Below are 20,566 nucleotides of genomic sequence, written 5' to 3'. Positions count from 1 at the left end.
TTATGAAGCAGCTTACCAGGGAGCAGGCAGCAGAAGATTAGGATGGAAGTCCAGGTACAGAGATGCAGGAGTTTATAGGAGGAAGAGGATGGGGCTGGAGTACATCTGCAAGGAGACAGAGCTATGCAAGAGTGTGACAGGACAGCTGACTGAGGTCCAGGGAACACAGGAATCAGGGCGCAGAAGTGATAGCCAGGAGCTTCTGAAAGACAGATGGAAAGTCTCAGACTCTGGCATTAGCAGAGAGGGCAAGGTAAAATACAACTCCCTGAGAAAAAAAGACCAAAAAGGCAGTCATCAGCCTTTCTACAGGAGAAAGGACTGGCCTCAAGGGAGGGGCTGGCAGAGGGCTGATGAGGACTGTGGCAATTGTATACAGAGGGGCAACCTTGATTAGAGACTTTGGGGAATTGGAACAGGAGATGGCGAATGGGCAACTTAAAGTAACTTGTGGTAAAGTAGCAGTGGAGACTTAGTTGATCCTGGGGAGACACCTTGTGGTAAGAATAGAAAGCAAATGAATAAAGGGCACCTGAATCACAGTATATCTGGTCTTTGTAACTCTCTGAACAAGGATAGTTTCTGCATGAACCATCAACAGCTACAGCTAGACCAGGAGCAGAAAGAGTAGTAAAACCGAAGTAAAAAGGAAACATCTTGCTGAAGGAGATAGGGGAACTGAAAATTCTTACTGAAGACAACAAAGTTATGGAAGCTGGGATTAATCTGCTAAAGCAAGGTGTTACACTATCACAGTGCTTATTGAAGAAGGAAAGACACTGACAGACAATACCAAAGAAGGGGTTGCAGGGCCTATCAGCAGTCAGGAAGACTGCAATCATTGCTTAAGATGTGGAAGCTGTGAGTTAGGGTGCTAAACCAGAAGGTTGCCTCAATAAAGCAATTCAGCAGAAATGGGTCACCTCAGAGAAACCTGCAGCATAATCCAAAGCAAAAAAAAAAACCCACACAGGCACACATCTGAGTAGCTAAACCTCAAATAATATGGGACTGAATGTAATGGGAGCCACTTATGCCTGCCATCACACTCTCTAAGAGAAATCCAAAATGGTCAACAATAGGGACGGGCACGGAATGCAAAAATGGTGGCTTGTTGGGTTCCCTATTTATTGGTTCATATTGATTTGTTGTTTTTTTTCAATTTCCCAACTTGTTTTGTGGTTTGTTGGTTTGGGAAGATTTAGAATGCCCCCCCGCCCCGCCCTCCGGTGGGCTAGAGATGCCAAACTTGCAGCAAACTCTTCAGCAGACTCTCTTCTACCTGCTCTCCAAGTTTGGTGGGAATTGAATTTTGAGGGGCCAAACTAATTACATTAGATTTAATTTAATTAAGTTTAAACAATTTAAATGAAATTACTTTAAACTGAAAGCTGGGCTTTGAGCTCCCCCCACCTCCCGCCCCTCACTTGTTGCAAGCCAGCCTGGCACTCCCAAGAATGCATCTCTGCAAACCCCAACAACAAGCATTCCAAAAAGAGACATCAAGAAGTTGAAGGAGCGATCAACCTGTGCCTACCTTGTGTCTTTGCATCTTTTTGCCTGGTGCTGCAGCTCCCTTAGAGCATGCCAGGCTCTTGGCAGTGGGCCTCCACTTGGGGCTTGGATGGGGCACAACAGTAAAGGCACCACAGACTCTGGTGGCCAGATCTGGTTGGCTGCAACAGCACTCCAGGACTCCTGAAACAGAGGAGGTCCACAGCGGGGGCCCTTTCCTGGCACAAGGCAGGGAATGACTCCTACTGTTCTGCTGGTTGCAAAGGCCTGGCTCCTGTGGGTGCTGCTCTACCTGCCTTTCTCTGCCACTGTCGAGGACTGTGTGAACCATGGTGAGAGCACAAAGAGGCAGTGCTGGTCTGCTAGAAGGAGGGAGAAATCATCAGGTCCATCCTGACAAGGCTCCAGAGAGGAAGGGGCTGATGGGGGCAGCTGGAAAGGAGAGGATCATTATGGGCTTACAGCCACTCTTCCTTCTTCCTCCTTCCAGCTGGAAAGACCTCTGCCACAGCTGAGTGGGTAGTGGCAGTGCCAGAGTGCCAACAATATGAAAGGTGAGATTTGGGGGCAACTGGGGTGGGGGCACCCGCAAATTGAAAGGGGGCGCTGCCCCAGTGCTGGTTATGGCCCTGACTATTGCCACCTATCCCAATACAATCCAATTTCATTGAATTGGTACTAGCAGGGATGGTTTTGTGATCTTTGGAAATGACTACATTGCAAAAAAAAAAATGCAGAAAGCTGACTACCTTTTAATGGTCCCTTATGATGTCACCTCATTAGTGTGGGAGCCATTTCAGCATGCATTTCTTATATACTGTTCTGGTAACACAAAAAGATCTATACCTCAAAGTATGAGGTTATAATTTAGCTTCTTCCCACAGCAGTATAATTCTGGATTTCAAATAAAAGTTGTAGTCTTCTAGTACATGGCTTCATTCTTTGTAAGTTATTGGGGCATCTCACTTTAAAACAGTTCTCACACCTCATTACCTTAGAGATATCAGAAAAGGAACTCAAAGGTACAAATAATAAAAACATCTTATACTACAGACAAGGGTTGAAAACTATGCACCAAGAGCTTTACTATGTAAATAGTATCTTTCCCACCTCCCCGCCACAAAATTATTTCCCTTGACTTAGTGGATCTCCAGAAACATCATAGTGAAGATCAAAGTAGGGACTGCAAGGAGAGGAGGCAACTGGCAAAAATTGGAAAGATAGCTTAGAATACAAACTAAGATTTTGGACCATTTGGAACTTTGGGAGGAATGGCACATGTAAATGTTTTAAATAACTATTATTTACTTACACAAAGATCATAAACATTTGAGTGAAAATTGCTTCTAGTACAAGAGTATTTTTAAAAGCACCAAATTCTGTACTTACATCTGCTTTTGATTTCCTAGCTGACTCCAAACTTCAACTACAAAGCCATCAAAATTTTCATTCTAGAATATATTAGAGATTGTTCAGTAGAAATAAACAAATACCATAGAGGCAGACACTTATTTTGATTTTATCCAATTTTAAGCTCTGTGCATTTATAAAATGACTATCTGCATTTTAATAAACAGATTCAACTAATTTCATACATAACCATGCTGCTCAGATATGCAGCACATCATCATACCAGGATTTTTTGTGCATCTAAGACTGGTACTGCAGTTCCATACACATATTCAACAGTTATTCAAAACATTTCTATCCTGCCTTTATCTCACTGGACTCAAACTGGCTAACAATGCAACCAGACTTCAAGGACAAAAGTTGTAACAGTCCAAGTTAACAAAACAGAAACATAGTTTAAAATACTGGTATTCAGAAGGACTCAAGATTTAAAACACACAATAATTATAAATACATAGGGCTAACATACACACAGGATTAGAAAAATACACAACCAAATCCTCTGAAACAATTCTGCACGTGTAAAATGACTATTTGCATTTTAATGGTTTTTAATATAGTCTCTGAAATAAGACTGCCTACCTTACATGCCTTCCTAAATGAAGCAATGAATGATCCCAAGAACTTGCCAATTTAGCTAGTTATGGACAAAATCACGGTATGAAAGATAACAGCAAAGTAAGTATTTGTTTCACTGGGAGCTGGATAAGATTTTCTAGGCTTTTAACACTTTGTTTTTACCAGGGCTTTTTTTGTAGCAGGAACTCCTTTGCATATTAGGCCACACACACCCCAATGTAGCTAATCCTCCTGGAGTTTACAGTAGGCCCTGTAAGAAGAGTCCTGTAAGCTCCAGGAGGATTGGCTACATCGGGGGCGGGGGGTGTAGTCTAATATGCAAAAGAGTTCCTGCTACAAAAAAAGCCCTGGTTTTTACCCATGAGATGTTAATTAGTAAAGGGGAGTATTAAAATCAGTGTAATAGGCAATAGAGTTGTAATTACATTGTTATTGCAATGCTATATCTTTCAAGCTGCAGACAGAAATCTGGTTTCTCTGTTGCCAGTTTGTTGAATTCCTTTTGCAAGAGAAATGCACTGGAAGAACCCAACACTTTTGACTGGAAATTGGACTTGGTTCACCACAAAGTTTTTTCAAGAAGACCAATTGGTTCAGCTGAACTCAGAAAGACTATCTGCTGCCAAGTCTGTTTACTTTTATACCGGGCTATATAAACCTTTGTTGCACTGTTCTGTAGGCTGGGGGATTTTTAGTTAAAGAAATTCTGTTTAAATTATTTCACCTTGCAAGTAAAGTCCCTGATTTTAGCCCAAAGAACCAGCACAGGAATAGGTGATACTAACAAGTGATTAACATTTTATAACACAGCAATCCTGTTTCATTCATTTTTTTATTAGATATACATTTAAATTATTAACCTCAAGCATGGCTTTTTTTTGAGCAGGAACGCAGTTCTGGCTGGCTTGGTGTCAGGGGGTGTAGCCTAATATGCAAATGAATTCCTACTGGACTTTCTTTACAAAAAAGCCCTGTGCAAAACAATGGCAATGTCAGGGATGTGGACTAATATGCAAATGAGTTCCTGCTGGGCTTTTTCTTAAAAAAAAAAGCCCTGACCTCAAACATGTTACTTCGAATAAAAATAAGTGTTTTTTTTAATTTTTTTAAAATTAATTTTTTAAATTTTTTTTTAATAATGAAAGATCATTATTCAAATTAAATATTTCAAAAACAGCTGTATTATAACCTTATTGTTCTCTAATAGCTTTACATACATTTTATTACATACGTTCTCTAACATCTTCAAATATATTTCATTAAAGTTAGCCTTAGTTCCTTCCCTGGTATGCTCTTAGCCACTCATAATTTTTCCCATTTTCTTAATGCTTCCTGCTTAGATTTCCCATTTATTAATGCTGTTAAAACATCCAGATAGATCCAAGTAGTCAGCCATGTTGGTCTGAAGTAGCAGAACAAAATAGGAGTCAAGTTGCACCTTTAAGACCAACTAAGTTTTATTCAGAACGTAAGCTTTCGTGTGCTCTCTAAGGACACTTCATCAGACAAGGAATCTGGTACAGTGAGCAAAGCCACACAAATCTGGTAGTCAGTGGCTCAGAATGCAAACTGGTACAAATTTAAGATCCAATCACAGTATAGTAAAATTATCTGGTAGGGAGTGGTTTAGAATGCAAATTTAAGATTCAATGACAGAATAGTAAAATTAACAAATTGAACAAATTTTTGATCTGAGTAGCATGAGCATGCAAAAGCAATAAAACAGAAATATGTCAAAATGTGAGAATGTCTGTTAATGACTATATTGTATTAAGCCTGGGTCAAAGAAAGGTATTTATATCTCAGAAGATTTCCCATCCAACTAAAACATCCAGTTCGGCTGTATCTAAAATTTTTGCTTTCAGTTCATCAAATTCAGGTACTTTACTTTCTTTCCAGTATTTTGCAAAAAGCATTCTGGCTGCCGTTATTATATGTATTATTAAATGCCAGTTTTCTTTCCCAATTTCCAATTGAACCATGTTAAGTAAAAACAATTGGGGAGTAAAAGGAATTCTGACCTTGACTATTTTTTTTAATTTCTTCGTGTATTTTTCCCCAATATACTCTTGTCCGTCTACAATGCCACCACATATGCAAAAAGGTGCCGGGTTTTTCATGACACTTCCAACAAAGATTTGAGAACTTAGAACTAATTTTTGCCAATTTACATGGGGTTAAATATCATCGATGGAACATCTTAAAGATGTTTTCTCTTGATGCTGTTGATCTTACTATTTTATAACTTACTTTCCATATTTGTGTCCATTGTTCTAAATTTATATTTACACCAAGGTTTTGGGACCATTTAATCATTGTTTCCTTCACCTCTTCATCTTCCATCTTTAATTGACACAGGTAAATATACATATTTTTTATGATTTTCACCTCAGATTTTAATAAAAGTTTTTCTATCATACATTTCTGCTGATGAAAACCTATTAGCCTATCTTTATGAAACCTTGATTTTAGTTGGACCAATGGCCACCAATCTGTTACTAAGTTTTGACTTTTTAGTTCTAAATCCTTTTTCAGTTGGCCATCCTCTGTTAAGAGGTCTTGGTATCGAATCACCTTTTCTAAACTTGATCATTGTGGCTGAGTGAACGCTTTTAGCGGAGATACACCCATCTTGGTATTCTGTTGTATGTCTGATCTTTTACCTTAGTCCATATTGTCAAGAGGGATTTCCTAATTTAATGAGTTTTAAAATATTTATGCCTTTGTATGTTGTACCAAATAAAAGCATGCCACCTTAATTTAAGGTCATGTCCCTCTATCGCCAATAGCCTTCTGTTTTCCAATAGGATCCAATCCCATACCCATACTAAAATATTTGCTTTGTGGTAAAGTTCCCAGTCTGTTAGGGCTACCCCTCCTCTTTCTTTAACATCTTGAAGAATCTTCCACCTGATCCGTGGTTTTTGACCTTGCCATATGAATTTTGATGCAATTTGTTTTAGAGCTTAAAAGAAACCTTTTTTGGGATAATAGGTATTGTTGAAAACAAAAAAATTAATCTCGGCAAGATAGACATTTTTATGGACGCCACTCTGCCCAACAGAGATAACTGCATGTTTGTCCAGGAGTTTAGCTGTTTTTCTATCTCTTTCAATATTTTAACATAATTGTCCTCATAAAGTGAACTACATCTATTTGTTAATTGGACCCCTGGATGTCTTACTTTTCTTGCCACGCAAAAGCCCGATTTCTCTTCTAGATATCTCCCCTCTTGATCTGTCATATTTTTGGTCATAATTTTTGTTTTTAGTTGATTAATTTTAATCCTGCTACTCCCAATCTCTTCTATTTTACTTATCAAGGCTATGATTGAATTTTCAGGGTTTTCCAAGATGAACACCATATCATTCACAAAAGCTTGTATTTTAAATTCTTCACCTTTTACTTTTAATCCTCTAATCCTATTATCATATTTGATGGCTATATTAAGAACTTCTAAAGAAAGTATAAATAATAAGGGTGACAGCAGGCATCCTTGTCGCGTTCCTTTCCTGAGCTCAATTTTCTCAGTTAATTCTCTGTTGATGTTAATTTTTGCGTTTTGTTCAAAGTATACAGCTTGGACTACTTTAGTCCATTGGTCTCCAAAATTCATCTCCTTAAGTTGTTCAATTACAAAATCCCAGTTCCCAGGAAAAATAAGTGTTTTCATCTACCAAACAGAATTCTGAAACAGCATTACTTCTTTATTTCTGAAAGCTGTGATTTTACCTTGGCCACTTGAACCATTGTACTAGAAAGCTCTTCTATTTCATCTTCACTGCCAAAGACACTTTCAAAGTCTTGGTAAGTCCAGCCTTCAAACAAAACCCTTGGCACTATGGATTTAAAAGAGACAGAAATGCTGTAAAAGTGAGTTTTAATCCCATGCACAATTAAAGTCGCTGTTTTAAGACACTAAAATTTTGAATAATGATTAACAATAGTTTTAAAAACACACCCCTTGATAAGTTCAGCTTTTTCCTTAGCCATCTACCACAACTTTTTCATTGTTTATGAATAAGTGTGTCAATATTCAGAAATTCCAAAGGATTAGGTTGTCTGTTGCAGGTAAGATACAGTGTGGTAAAGCATCTTAAAGACTAACAGTTTTCCTGTGGCACGAACTTTCCACAGACCAGAGTTTATTTGTTGCACATGAAGCAATGGGCTCTGGTTCACAAAAGCTTCTGCCACAACACATTTAAATTTTTAAAGTGTCAAACAGAGTTAAAATCTAAATATACTGTTTTATCTTTATAACTATGACAAAAATCAGGGCAGACAGCTGCCTCCATTATGCTCATGATGCAATCACTTGTATGGATGTCCAAACCACTTCATTATTTTGCTTCCAAGGAGGAGAGAATCAACAATTCAAGCTTCCACATGTACAGGTGTCCACACAGAAGAACATCAAGGACAGTGGAAAGCGAAATATTCACGCATTTCTCTACCACAGAAACAGGACCTCTGACACAAGCAGGCATTTGAACTGGACAACAGAAGACTACAGAACTGGTGTGATATAGAGCTTAGGACAAGAAGGTACATTTCCCCCCATTTTTCTGAAAGAGAAAGCTACAAAAGCCTTCATTTTAAAACTTCTTCAAACACGGAGCACTAGCAGAATGACCATTTTAATTTGAAACTAAAAGAACAGCAGTAACAGCACATTTAGCCATTACAAAGAATGAGTAAGACACAAACCAGATTTTTTTTTTTGCCAGATGATAAAATGTAGGAACCTAGACTGAGTATACATGAACCTTCAAAGTTGTAGTTCATACTTCAAGATTTTATCATTTGAAGGAGATGTAGATTAAGCTGTTTTTAAAAATGAAAATGCAAAAGCAAGATGTGCATCTAATTGGAACTAATCCTAGAAGAAAATTTCTTCACTAACTCCAGAACTCAAATGCAAAAGTGTAAGTCCAAAGTCACCTATTTTGATGTTTTTGGCATTCTTCTTGACCTCTTTCATCCAGCCTGTCAGAAGAGAAAACATGAAGATTAAAAATCACAATAGCCTCATATTCCTACAGATACATCTTAAAGAGTCTTTTTCTACTTGGCACCTGTCAGAGAAGTAATGGAGAGACAGTTCATTCTATTAAAAAGAACAGCAAAGCTATTGGCTATATTTTACCACAGATGTTTTTTACCACAGATAAAGTTCCTCATCAAAGGCTCCTTAGAAAGCTCGAGAGTCATGGAGTAAAAGGACAGGTCCTCTTGTGGATCAAAAACTGGCTAATTAATAGGAAGCAGAGAGTGAGTATAAATGGGCAGTCGCAGTGGAGGATGGTAAGCAGTGGGGTGCCGCAGGGCTCGGTACTGGGTCCCACGATCTTTAACCTGTTCATAAATGATTTGGAGTTGGGAGTGAGCAGTGAAGTGGCCAAGTTTGCGGATGACACTAAATTGTTCAGGGTGGTGAGAACCAGAGAGGATTGTGAGGCACTCCAAAGGGATCTGTTGAGGCTGGGTGAGTGGGCGTCAATATGGCAGATGAGGTTCAATGTGGCCAAGTGCAAAGTAATGCACATTGGGGCCAAGAATCCCAGCTACAAATACAAGCTGATGGGATGTGAACTGGCAGAGACTGACCAAGAGAGAGATCTTAAGGTTGTGATAGATAACTCACTGAAAATGTCAAGACAGTGTGCGATTGCAATAAAAAAGGCCAATGCCATGCTGGGAATTATTAGGAAGGGAACTGAAAACAAATCGGCCAGTATCATAATGCCCCTGTATAAATCAATGGTGCGGTCTCATTTGGAATACTGTATGCAATTCTGGTCACCGCACCTCAAAAAGGATATTATAGCATTGGAAAAAGTCCAGAAAAGGGCAACTAGAATGGTTAAAGGGTTGGAACACTTTCCCTATGAAGAAAGGTTAAAACACTTGGGACTCTTTAGCTTGGAGAAACGTTGACTGTGGGGTGACATGATAGAGGTTTACAAGATAATGCATGGGATGGAGAAAGCAGAGAAAGAAGTACTTTTCTCCCTTTCTCACAATACAAGAACTCGTGGGCATTTGATGAAATTGCTGAGCAGTCATGTTAAAACAGATAAAAGGAAGTACTTCTTTACCCAAAGGGTGATTAACATGTGGAATTCACTGCCACAGGAGGTGGTGGTGGCTACAAACACAGACAGCTTCAAGAGGGGGTTAGATAAAAATATGGAGCAGAGGTCCATCAGTGGCTATTAGCCACAGTGTAAATATGTGTGTGTGTGTATAATTTTTTTTTTTGGCCACTGTGTGACACAGAGTGTTGGACTGGATGGGGCATTGGCCTGATCCAACATGGCTTCTCTTATGTTCTTATGATGTGTAAATTGCTAAGCAACACTTGCAGCAGCAGAGAGCTACATACATGCCTCTTGGCTTACACCAATTGCTCACTCAGGAAGGTACAAATAAGTACACTGAGACTTTGAAATTGAGGCAGCAAGTATCCTTTTGGAGATAAAGGATTCTTACAGTGAAACATTAGCCTGCAACTGCTGGGAATGATTAGGTTTTCCTACTGTTGCCTCAAGACCACCACCCCACACTGAGAGTTACACCTCTACACTCCAAAGATAATCGGGCTTAATGCAGTCAGAGGCTGAGGGAATCCATCTTTTGATATCACACCACATCATGGAATGTATCACTTTACATTTGGGTGGCCACAACCTCCTACCCTCTGCCTTGGTCCTTGCTGCCACTCAGTAAGGGGGAGGAGAGCATCCCACAGCCCCAGATCACCCCATTGTGGGATGCTCACTTAACCATATTGTAGGATGCTCTAAGGCAGTGATCCCCAACCTTTTTGGCACCAGGGACCGGTTTAGTGGAAGACAATTTTTCCATGGGCTGGGGGGGTGATGGTTTCAGGATGATACAACTGTGCACTCTATTATATTGTAATATATAATGAAATAATTATAAAACTCACGGACCGGTTCCAGTCTCTGTGTTTTTTATGCAGCCAAAGTGAAATTGGGACATTATGAGATGCAGTTTCATATTCTCCACCCTACCTCACCCAAGTCTGCTGGGGATTGTCAGCCAAGAACTGGCTACTCTGCTTTAGGTACTTGCAAGAGGAGGTGGCCTGGCAGCCAAAATCACTCCAGAGCACATTAATCAAGCTTCTGTTGTGTGATCTTCAATGGCTCCCACACCCTGGCCATAAGTACTGATCCATGCTTGTTGGAAAGTACTTGCAAACTGTTCAGGAATCCCCCTTCCAACGCAGACTTTGCTGGAAAGTTAATCAAATGCCTGGCCAGGGCCACCTACCCATCTCCTGACACACTGTTGTCAGGTATCAGTCATATGTGTCACACAAGGAATTCAATTATTTCAGACAGACCCAACTCCCTCTCCCATTACATTATCTAGGCACTTTCTCCATTAGCACGTCCCGTGCAGAAAACTGCAAATGTTCTAGTGACTGCTGGTATCCTAACATTTGTCCCAATGATGACCCAGATTTTATTATTGTTCCTATTCCCCTAGCAAGAGACTGAATCCTAGAATTTGGTCCAACAGCGGAATGGATCCTAATATTGCATCAATTACAACAACCCTGCAAGAAGGCAAAAATTATCTTGCTTCTGTTAGAGAATTTTGCACGCAGCAGAAGAGCTGAAGAAGAGGAACAGGCAAAACACAGGAATTAATAGACAAGAGAAACAACTGTATTCAATGGTAGATATATTTACCAGGATAGTATCCAATATTCAGAGTCGTTGCCAGGCCAAGGTCATACACAGTAAACAGTACACACTTCAGTAGATAACAGTATACAGCAGTAAGTATACACAGCACGATCCAAGCACAGTAGCATAGGATCCAACACTAGCAGTGTTCGCTGCCACCCAGATAGTGAGCCTCACAGTACCCACAATCCTTACAGGCAGGCAGAGCAGGCTCACTGAGCTTCCCTAAGTACACGTACCAATCATGCAATCTTACCAGAAGGTTGCATCAGCTTTGTGAGTCAGCACAAAGCCTAATTACAGGTGAGGTCATCCCACCTTACCTCAGTAACAGGTAACACCTGGATCATGATGCAGCATGACTCAGCATGACATTGCAGAAACAACATTACTATTACTAAGATGGAGTCAGTCAGCCATTTTAGGACTGAGTTCCAACAGCTTCCTGATCTGTAGCTCTTGTGTGAGCAAACCAGGCAAAGCAAGCTATGATGCAGAAAGAAGCAAGACAGAGGGAGAATGAAGCAGACTTGCTCACGGGCCTGATAGGCACCCTCTGGGGGCCTGAGCCAGCCCCTCAGGTGACACATTTGATACCCCTGGCATACATATTTTTATCAATAATAATGAGATCTCTTGGATGCCAAAACGGAGGACACAACTGGCAGTCTGAAAAGACAACCCCCAGCATCTAAACACCTTTTATACCTTTTTATTGCTAAGTCATAAAGAATGTCATTCCAGGAACAATACACAGACCCTTCCTACTAACAGCATCATAGACAATACACAACTGTGGGACAGATCAAGCATCATAGGGATAGCACCGGCTGGCCTGTCCTTAATCTATAATGGTTTGTACTTGGAACTGGTACACTCTATTCTTTAGGAATACAAACAATCTGGAGGGTACAGTTTGGCTAGTTACAGGGTGTTTATGAGACGCAGGCAAAGTTGGACTGCAATGCCTTCAGGGACAGAACCAGAATCCATTTTTACTCGAATATGGGCCTTAGCATCTTTTGAAAGTATACTGAGAGGAACAGAAATTCTCATGTCTCCACCTAAGCCAAAATTTTGCCACAGTTAAAATGATGTAAATGTCCACATTCACCAGTAACAATCCCAGGTAAATTTTATAACCATCTGAATATTCTGAGATTAAATCAGTGATTATTGACAGTCATAATGATCAAGATTTACAATTTACGTCCAAATATCAGGGGAATATATTTTAGACATTCTCTGAATTATGGATAAATAACATTTACACATATCACCATATTTTGGACATTCACTCTATCTCACGTACCCCACTCAATCATTTACTGTCAGCTTGACACATCTAACAAAACAGGCTCTTGCCTATAGAAGCTCAGGAAATCGTAACAAATGTATTAGTCTTTAAGATATAATAGGCCTGGCTTGCTTTTGGGAGATCTTAAAATACATATGCTGTATATACAGCCATTCTATACTTTTTACCATTTAATATATGTCCAATTAAACAACTGCGGCAAGTTCATTTTTCCCTGTTAAATTTGCTACAGACCAAAATTTTCCAAGTACCATCCATAAAACATTCCACAGTAAAACTTAGGACAATGCATATTAACACCAGCAAGTCAAACAATTGCTGAGTCACTCATGCAGCTGCAAAAATGCTAGCTTGAGATCACTAGGTAGAGAGTATGAAGTGCAGAATGAGCACCTTGGTCAGCATCATGGAGTCCCATGAACTGGAACTTCTCCTTGCCCCTTCTTTTCACTTGCAGCCAGACTGGTGAGATAGTTGTAAATTTGTTTCCAAATATTTTAGCAATGTCATAGCCATGGCTGTTCCACTGAAAAAGGGATCAAGAAAAGGTGTAAGAACAAGATCCACCAGAGACTATATTTCTTTACATATTTGCGCTATATTATGTGTATGAAATATGAAAATAGTATTCCCAATCTGGGGCTAGAATTTACATTTTTATTTGCAGAAAACCCCAAAAGACACATGCAGATCAACTATGTTAATTTTCTCTGTACTTACAGGTGTAATGTAGCCCAGAACATTTCCTAAGTATGGCTCTTTTGCTTTTTTGGCACAGTAGCTCTTGTGCTCCAGAATAATATCTTTAGCCTTTATGTCTGTGATTACTAGACCACGGTCTTGCACTGTTTTGTCTGAATGGTGAGTCTGCAAAGAAACCATTATTTTAGATGCAGTAATGACCATTACTTCAGATTACACTATTCTTTAAAAAAATTAGATTGATTTATAGGGAATGATAGGTCTATTAATAGCTATTAGCTGTGATAGCTAAAAGTAATCCTTATGTTCTGAAGCAACATACTTCTGAACACCCCAGATACTAGGGAAAACCAGAAGGGAGATGCTTCACAGAAACATTAATTTGCCACAGTTAAAAAAAAGAATGCTGGACTAGATGGAAGTTTAATCCAAATCAGCTCTTCTGCGTACTTGAGTTATTTTACAATGATTCAGTTAGCTATTGAGTAATGTTGATCACATCGCTTAACTTTGTATTCTCCTTAAAGGACATTAATATGGATGAATACATGAAGAATTCAGTAGAGCTGAATCTGAGAATGCCCACAAGTAAGATTACTTCACACATTTCTCCACATGAGAAAACTACCTCAAAGAAATCCTGATTTTGAAAAAACCTACACTTAGCCGAAATTTGACTAACTTTTAGCAACTATGTAATCATGCTAGGATAAACAAGAGCTGGAATCCTATGCACTGTTACTTGGGCATAAACCAAACTGAACTCAGTGGAACACAGCTATGTTAGTCTAATCTGAGCTCCTATTATGCCTTTTCAGATTGTAAGGGCACATTTGTGTAAATGCATATGGAAATATAGAATCCTTAAAAACTGACTGAAATATCCATAAATCGCTGCTTCTCCCTCATGGTATTCTCTAGGTTGGTGTGTCAAACATGCAGTCTGGGGGCCAAATCAGGCCCTCAAAGGGCTCCTATCAGGCCCCCAAGCAACTGGCTGTCATCTGCTTCCTTCTCCCTTTCTCTTGCTTCCTCCTGCATAACAGCTTGCTCAATCACACAGGAGATACAGAGCAAAGTTTCTATTTTCTCCATTGGCTGAGGCTCCTCCCCTAGGGAGGAAGGGGAGAAGGCAGAGCTTGCTTTGCCAGGCTCTCTCAATCACACAGCAGAGCTACTGAGCCAAGCCTCTCTTCCTTCTATTGGATGAGGTTCCTTCCCCTCCTGGCCCCCTAGGGAAGGATGGAAAGAGCCAGAGCTTCCTTTGACCAATTCTCTGGATCCCATGGAAGAGATACAAAGAAAGCACCTTAAAGACCAATGAGTGCTAATGTTTGAAGCATGTTTTATGTTTTTTAAAAAAATCCTTGATTGTGTTTTTTTTGTATGTGTGCCCTTTATAAAGTTTATTTCTCTGCTACCTAATCTTAAATAGGTACACACACAGCCTGGCCTGATATGGCCCGGCCCAACAAGGTCTCATTTATGTCAGATCCGGCCCTCATAACAAATGAGTTTGATACCCCTGCTCTAGGTGATCGAACATGCAAGAGAAACTGAGGCTTCTACATATTTACCTACTGAGGTTTCTATTGAAGTATGGGAAGACTGCTTGCTACTGGTTCCTTGCATTTAAGGAAATCATACAGGAGAAGAATGGACAGCATATACTTCAAGCAAAGAGTTAAAACTTAAAAGAACCACTAACAGGGAAGTGGAAGGAGACATGACTGACAGATGTAGGGAATAGAACAATATTAAACTACAGGGAAAGAAGAGAAAGCAAAAACATTTAAACAAACATTCATGTCAAAGAGGTTCACAAGAAAGTGATGTACCTGAGGTACTAGCCATATCAATTTCATATCAGCCTCTCCAACATGGTTGACTACATATTTTCACTTTACCACATGAAAAGGAGCAGATCCTCAAACTAGGATGAACATTATAAGTGGTTCTCAGTTTTGAATGAACAGGCATAAGACTGGCCTGTAAAGAGCTATATTAAGGGCTAAAGGTGATTAAGCAACTAAAGCAAAGGGCACAGGTGTACCCTATGATTTCTACTCTAAATACTCTACAAAAGATTGATAAGAAATTTCTATACCATTTGAACAACCAGACTACTGGTACCAAAAAACTGGTAGCCACTTCCTATTTCAACTGGTAGCCACTTCCTATTTCAAATGTACCTGAGGGTTTATATTATTAGGGAGAAAAATTCAAGCCATGCCCGTGGGCACCCTGGGCAGTAGTGACCATGTGAATTTACAGTCTTAGAGAAGGGAAAAGCTATACATAGTCAGACTTCTAGGTTGCACTTCAGCAAGGCAAACTTTGATAAACTTAGAACTATGCTGAGTAAAATCCCATGATACAAATACTTAGGAAGAAGGAGGTTCAAGAGGGGTGGGAGTTTCTTAAAAGCGAAATACTGAAAGCACAATCACAGATGATTCCTATGAGAAGAAAAAATGGAAATAGCCTAAAGAAGCTGAGCTGGCTCCATAAACAGCTCTCTAAAGACTTGAGAAATAAAAAAGACTCCTTTAGGAATTGGAAGGAGAGCCTTATAACCAAGGATGAATATAAACAAATCACCAGTGATTGTAGAGAAAAAGTTAGGAAAGCTAAAGCTCAGTATGAGCTTAACCTGCCAAAGATGCTAAAAACAACAAAAAAGGGTTCTTATGTTCAGAGTAAGAAAAAGAGCAAGGACATTGTAGGCCCACTGCGAGGGCAGAAAAATGAATTTGTAACAGGTAATGAAGAGATGGTGGAACTGCTCAATTCCTACTTTTCCTCAGTCTTCTCTTCTGAGGGAAACAGTGCTCAACATGGCAAAAACAGAACATATAATAAGGGTATGAAGTTTCAACCTAGGATCAGCTTAGGGGTAGTACATAAACACCTAGTTTCTTTAAATGGAACTAAGTCCTCAGGGCCAGATGAACTGCACCCAAGAGTTTGTGGATGTAATTTCTGAGCCTCTGGCTATTATTTTTGAGAATTCCTGGAGAACAGGAGAGATGCTGGAAGACTGGAAGCAGGCTAATGTTGTCCCCATCTTTGAGAAGGGGAAAAAGGAGGATCCGGGTAACTACCAACCTGCCAGCTTGACATCTATCCCTGAAAAAGTTTTAGAACAAATCCTCAAACAATCAGCCCTGGAACTGGCTGTGATTACTAAGAGCCAGCATGGATTTCCCAAGAACAAGTCATGTCAGACTAACCTGATCTCTTTTTTTGAGAAAGTGATCCTTGCTGGATCAGTAAATGCTGTAGACATCATTTATTTTGATTTCAGTAAGGCTTTTGGTAAGGTTCCACATGCTATCCTTATTGACAAGTTGGTAAAATGTGGTTTGGATCCTGTTATTGTTAGGTGGATCTGTAACTGGTTGACAGATCGCACCCAAAGAGTGCTTGTGAATGGTTCCTACCAGGTCTTCCTCTTGCTAATTCCCCCATCTAAGAGGAGATCCTCAGCAATGAATTTTAACAGGGATAAATGTACAATTCTGCATTTAGGTAAGAAAAATCAAATACATGTTTATAGGATGGGGGAGACTTGTCTTAGCAATAGTATGTGCAAAAAGGATCTAGGGGTCTTAGTGGATCATACGCTGAACATGAGTCTGCAATGTGATGCGATGGCTAAAAAGAAATGCAATTTTGGGTTGTACCAACAGAAGTATCATGTCCAGATCACGTCATGTGATGGTATCGCTTTGCTCTGCTCTGGTAAGACCTCACCTAGAGTATTGTGTTCAGTTTTGGGCACCACATTTTAAGAAGGATATAGACAAGCTGGAACGGGTCCAGAGGAGGGTGACGAAGATGGTGAGGGGTCTGGAGACCAAGTCCTATGAAGAAAGGTTGAAGGAGCTGGGCATGTTTAGCCTGGAGAGGAGGCGGCTGAGAGGTGATATGATCACCATCTTCAAGTACTTGAAGAGCTGTCATCTAGAGGATGGTGTGGAATTGTTTTCCGTGGCTTCAGAAGGTAGGACCAGAACTAATGGGTTGAAATTAAATCAAAAGAGTTTCTGGCTCAACATTAAGAAGAACTTCCTGACAGAGCGATTCCTCAGTGGAACAGGCTTCCTTGGGAGGTAGTGGGCTCTCCTTCCTTAGAGGTTTTTAAACAGAGGCTAAATGGCCATCTGACAGCAATGAGGATCCTGTGAATTTAGGGAGAGGTATTTGTGGGTTTCCTGCATTGTGCAGGGGGTTGGACTAGATGACCCTGGAGGTCCCTTCCAACTCTATGATTCTATGATCTGTCTGCTTTATATGCTTTGGTTATTTCCCCATTTTTGTGGGAAAAAATATTAGAAACTTTGTCAAATCTTACTGCAAAATCCTCACAGGGGGTCTGAACAATAGAGCCCAGAAGCAAGTATTTTTTTTGGGGGGGGGGGGGGTTAGAAAGAGCACTGTAGAATTTAGAGGTTCCGGAGCTCTGCTGCTGTGAGCTCCTGCGCAAACTGAGGCCCACTCAAGACTATCTGAAGCAGTTCAAGGAGTCCAAACATCAAACAGCATAAGAACAAGACAAGCAGTAAGACCACTTGCAGTAAAATGCAACAATTAAAAACCTAACTCCCTCACCATCCTTAGAAAAACCTTACCCCAACAGAGCAACAAATGTACACTTCTATGACTTTCAGTGTAGCCAGATCATCAGGATCTAAAGAAAGGGCCGGATTACAAGCACAGCTATAATATATTGGGTTCAATCCAAGTAGGAGACGCTGTTGGAGTGATCATAGCTCTTTTATTTCAGTACAGCAGAGTAATGGCTGAACTCAAAAGACTGGAGAACTGGACCAATGGGGCCAGCTATATACACTTCAAGGTTCCCGCGCTAAGATGTCACTGGATCATCCAAACCAGCAGGGGGCCCGTGATTGGAGCAGGGCAGCAGGATCCTACTGCCCATTGTTCCCAAGCTCAGTCCTACAGGCTCCAACGAGCCAGGCAGGAACACAAGTAATACCAAACCTTAGTCCACATACGCAACAACAGCGTAACTGAAAGAAGCATTCTAGCAACAGCACTGACCTGCTTACTCTTTAGCAAGACTAGCACCAGGAGCATCCCCAAACTCTTAATGCAATTTACCCCATCCAAACCTGGTTTTTTTCCCCCCTTTTAAGTCACAGCCAATGTATGGCAACCCCATGGGGCTTTCAAGGAAAGAGTGGTGGTCTGCCATTGCCTGCCTCAGTGTTGTGACCCTGGTATTCCTGGGTTGTCTCCTATCCAAATACTACCAGGGCCCAACCCTGCTTAGCTTCCAAGATCAGGCTAGCCTAAGCTAGTCCAGTTAGGGCCTATTGAATTAGATACCATATAAACTCCTGCTTTCTACATAAATAGACCAACAAGTATGGTTGCCCCCATTACATCTAGTTTGACTTCATAATTTTGCCTTACAGGCACCTTTCAATTAAACAGGCATGACAATAATGTTTTCATGGGGCTACCAGGCTTCTTTGCAATCAGATTATAGAAAAAAGGTTGGGAATACCACATTGTCAGCTGAAAGACATCTCAGCTGAGCTTCTGCTCCTCCTTTCTTGCAGAGATTTAACCTGGATATGGCTAAAGACATAGGCCCATTTTGCACTCTCTCTATTCCTGATTTTCTAAGTTCTGGATTCTTCTCATTTTATTTCGCATTAAACACTACCATTCTACATGCAAGTGTCCCTTTAAGGTTTTCCTGATTCAGAGAGTGAATTGTTTACTCTGCACACCATGTTGAAAGCACTGAGATTTTTTGCCAGTGAGGAGGGAGAAAAGTGGCCAGCATGCACCCAGCCCATAGCATGGTTTCCATCCCCTCTGCGTTTTCTCCCCACCCCCCACCCCCACCACCTTTTGCCATCCCAGCGCAGGGTGGGCTGGAAACACAGCTGTACTCAGCTGCCAGCAAGAGGGCAGAAAAGCAGCCAGCATGCAATCTGCATGATTCTTGGGGAAGGGTTTGCTGGATATAAGTGGAGATAGTGGAGCAGGCATACAGAAACCCGCTTGAGTATATCAATTCGCATCGATAAACAAAAATGTTACTTAAAAAAAATGGGGAGCAAGGCTGCCGTCTGGTGTCACCTTTTGCAAATTGCAGGAGGGCAAGTGAATGAAGGAGAAGGAGCTTCACAGGGCATTGACTGAGAACAAAGGGGTGTGAACGGAGGGGAAACATCACAATAACATGTCTGCTTCCAGGGATCTGAATGGTTTAAATCGTCATTAAAGCACTCTTGGTTAAAGCACTCTTGTTTAACCCATGTAAACGGGGTGGAGGATGAGTTTTATGCTAAATGCAGAACCCTGCAAGACAGGTGCATTGACAGTGGTAGGAGATGCAGAACCACTGAATAAATCCGAGGGAACTCTGACAATAATGCAATGTAAAGTACCCATGCAAAATGAGCCATAACCTTTGGGTGAAAGCACAGGAGTAAGAGTCAAAGTGCTCCTGGCTCTTGATTCAATCAATTTTTTTTCCAATCAAATGAACCTTTAATGGCATAATAATACAATAAAACAGGAATGCACAGTCCAAGAACTAGACTCTTAAAATGTAAAGAAGGTTGCCACCAATCAGAACCCAGCATGTAGTCTATGGCCCTGAGGGAGAGATGTCAGTGAATCCAGGACCAGCCCAGGATGCTGAGGCTGCACTGTACGTTTTGTTTGCTTAAATTATGTTTTTCTGTAAGCTGCTTTGAGACCCCAGTAGAGAAAAGTGAGATATATAACCAAGCACATTCTCCTACCTTTTCTTCCAGGATTTTTGAGGTAGTCTTTTTTGTATCTGTCTTTGATAATGTAGCATCAACCATCTGAGAAGTCAGGGCAAAAACAAGTAGTCCAGTACAGATGCATCTCATGGCAGCTTTAGCTATTCCAGTCACCTCTATTTTCTACAGTGAATTATTTTTTAAAAAGAAAGCGTTCAGATTGTAAGAAAATGTTTCTGCTTAACAAGACAAGCTGTTGCTGAAGATGGACATGACAGGGAAGGCCTATAGTTCAGTGGCAACATCCATGCATCTCTCCTTAACAATCCCAGTCAGAATATTCTCAGATACAGGACTGGGACATATGAAGCTGCCTTATACTGAATCAGACCCTTGGTCCACCAAAGTCAGTATTGTCTACTGGGGAGGGACAGACCTCCCCAGAGAACCTGGAGAACCATCATCAACCAGATTAAATAATAATGGGCTGGACAAGCCCACTGGGTCTAAGATAACTTTAGTGGAATTGCTGGCTGATGGGGGGAAACTGCACTTTCCAGCCA

The 20,566-nt window shown here is 40.6% G+C and overlaps 1 protein-coding gene across 2 annotated transcripts in view; it reads right to left on the bottom strand.

Annotated features, from left to right (window-relative positions):
* The window catches only part of CHID1 (chitinase domain containing 1), a 221,879-nt gene extending 201,677 nt beyond the window's left edge, over window positions 1–20,202 (bottom strand). For both annotated transcript variants that reach the window (XM_060263024.1, XM_060263023.1), the window contains exons 1-6: window positions 20,040–20,202; window positions 13,267–13,413; window positions 12,940–13,072; window positions 8,449–8,493; window positions 7,237–7,343; window positions 2,905–2,966 (exon numbers count right to left, since the gene is read on the bottom strand). In XM_060263024.1, the coding sequence (XP_060119007.1) occupies window positions 2,905–2,966; window positions 7,237–7,343; window positions 8,449–8,493; window positions 12,940–13,072; window positions 13,267–13,413; window positions 20,040–20,153 (608 nt within the window). In that variant the 5' untranslated portion in view covers window positions 20,154–20,202. The remainder of the gene's footprint in view (window positions 1–2,904; window positions 2,967–7,236; window positions 7,344–8,448; window positions 8,494–12,939; window positions 13,073–13,266; window positions 13,414–20,039) is intronic.
* Between the last annotated feature and the right edge of the window lie 364 nt (window positions 20,203–20,566).

Source organism: Heteronotia binoei, chromosome 21 (genome assembly GCF_032191835.1).
Source record: "Heteronotia binoei isolate CCM8104 ecotype False Entrance Well chromosome 21, APGP_CSIRO_Hbin_v1, whole genome shotgun sequence".
In the NCBI taxonomy this organism is placed as follows: Eukaryota; Metazoa; Chordata; class Lepidosauria; order Squamata; family Gekkonidae; genus Heteronotia; species Heteronotia binoei.
This window is presented reverse-complemented; position numbering and strand designations above follow the sequence as displayed.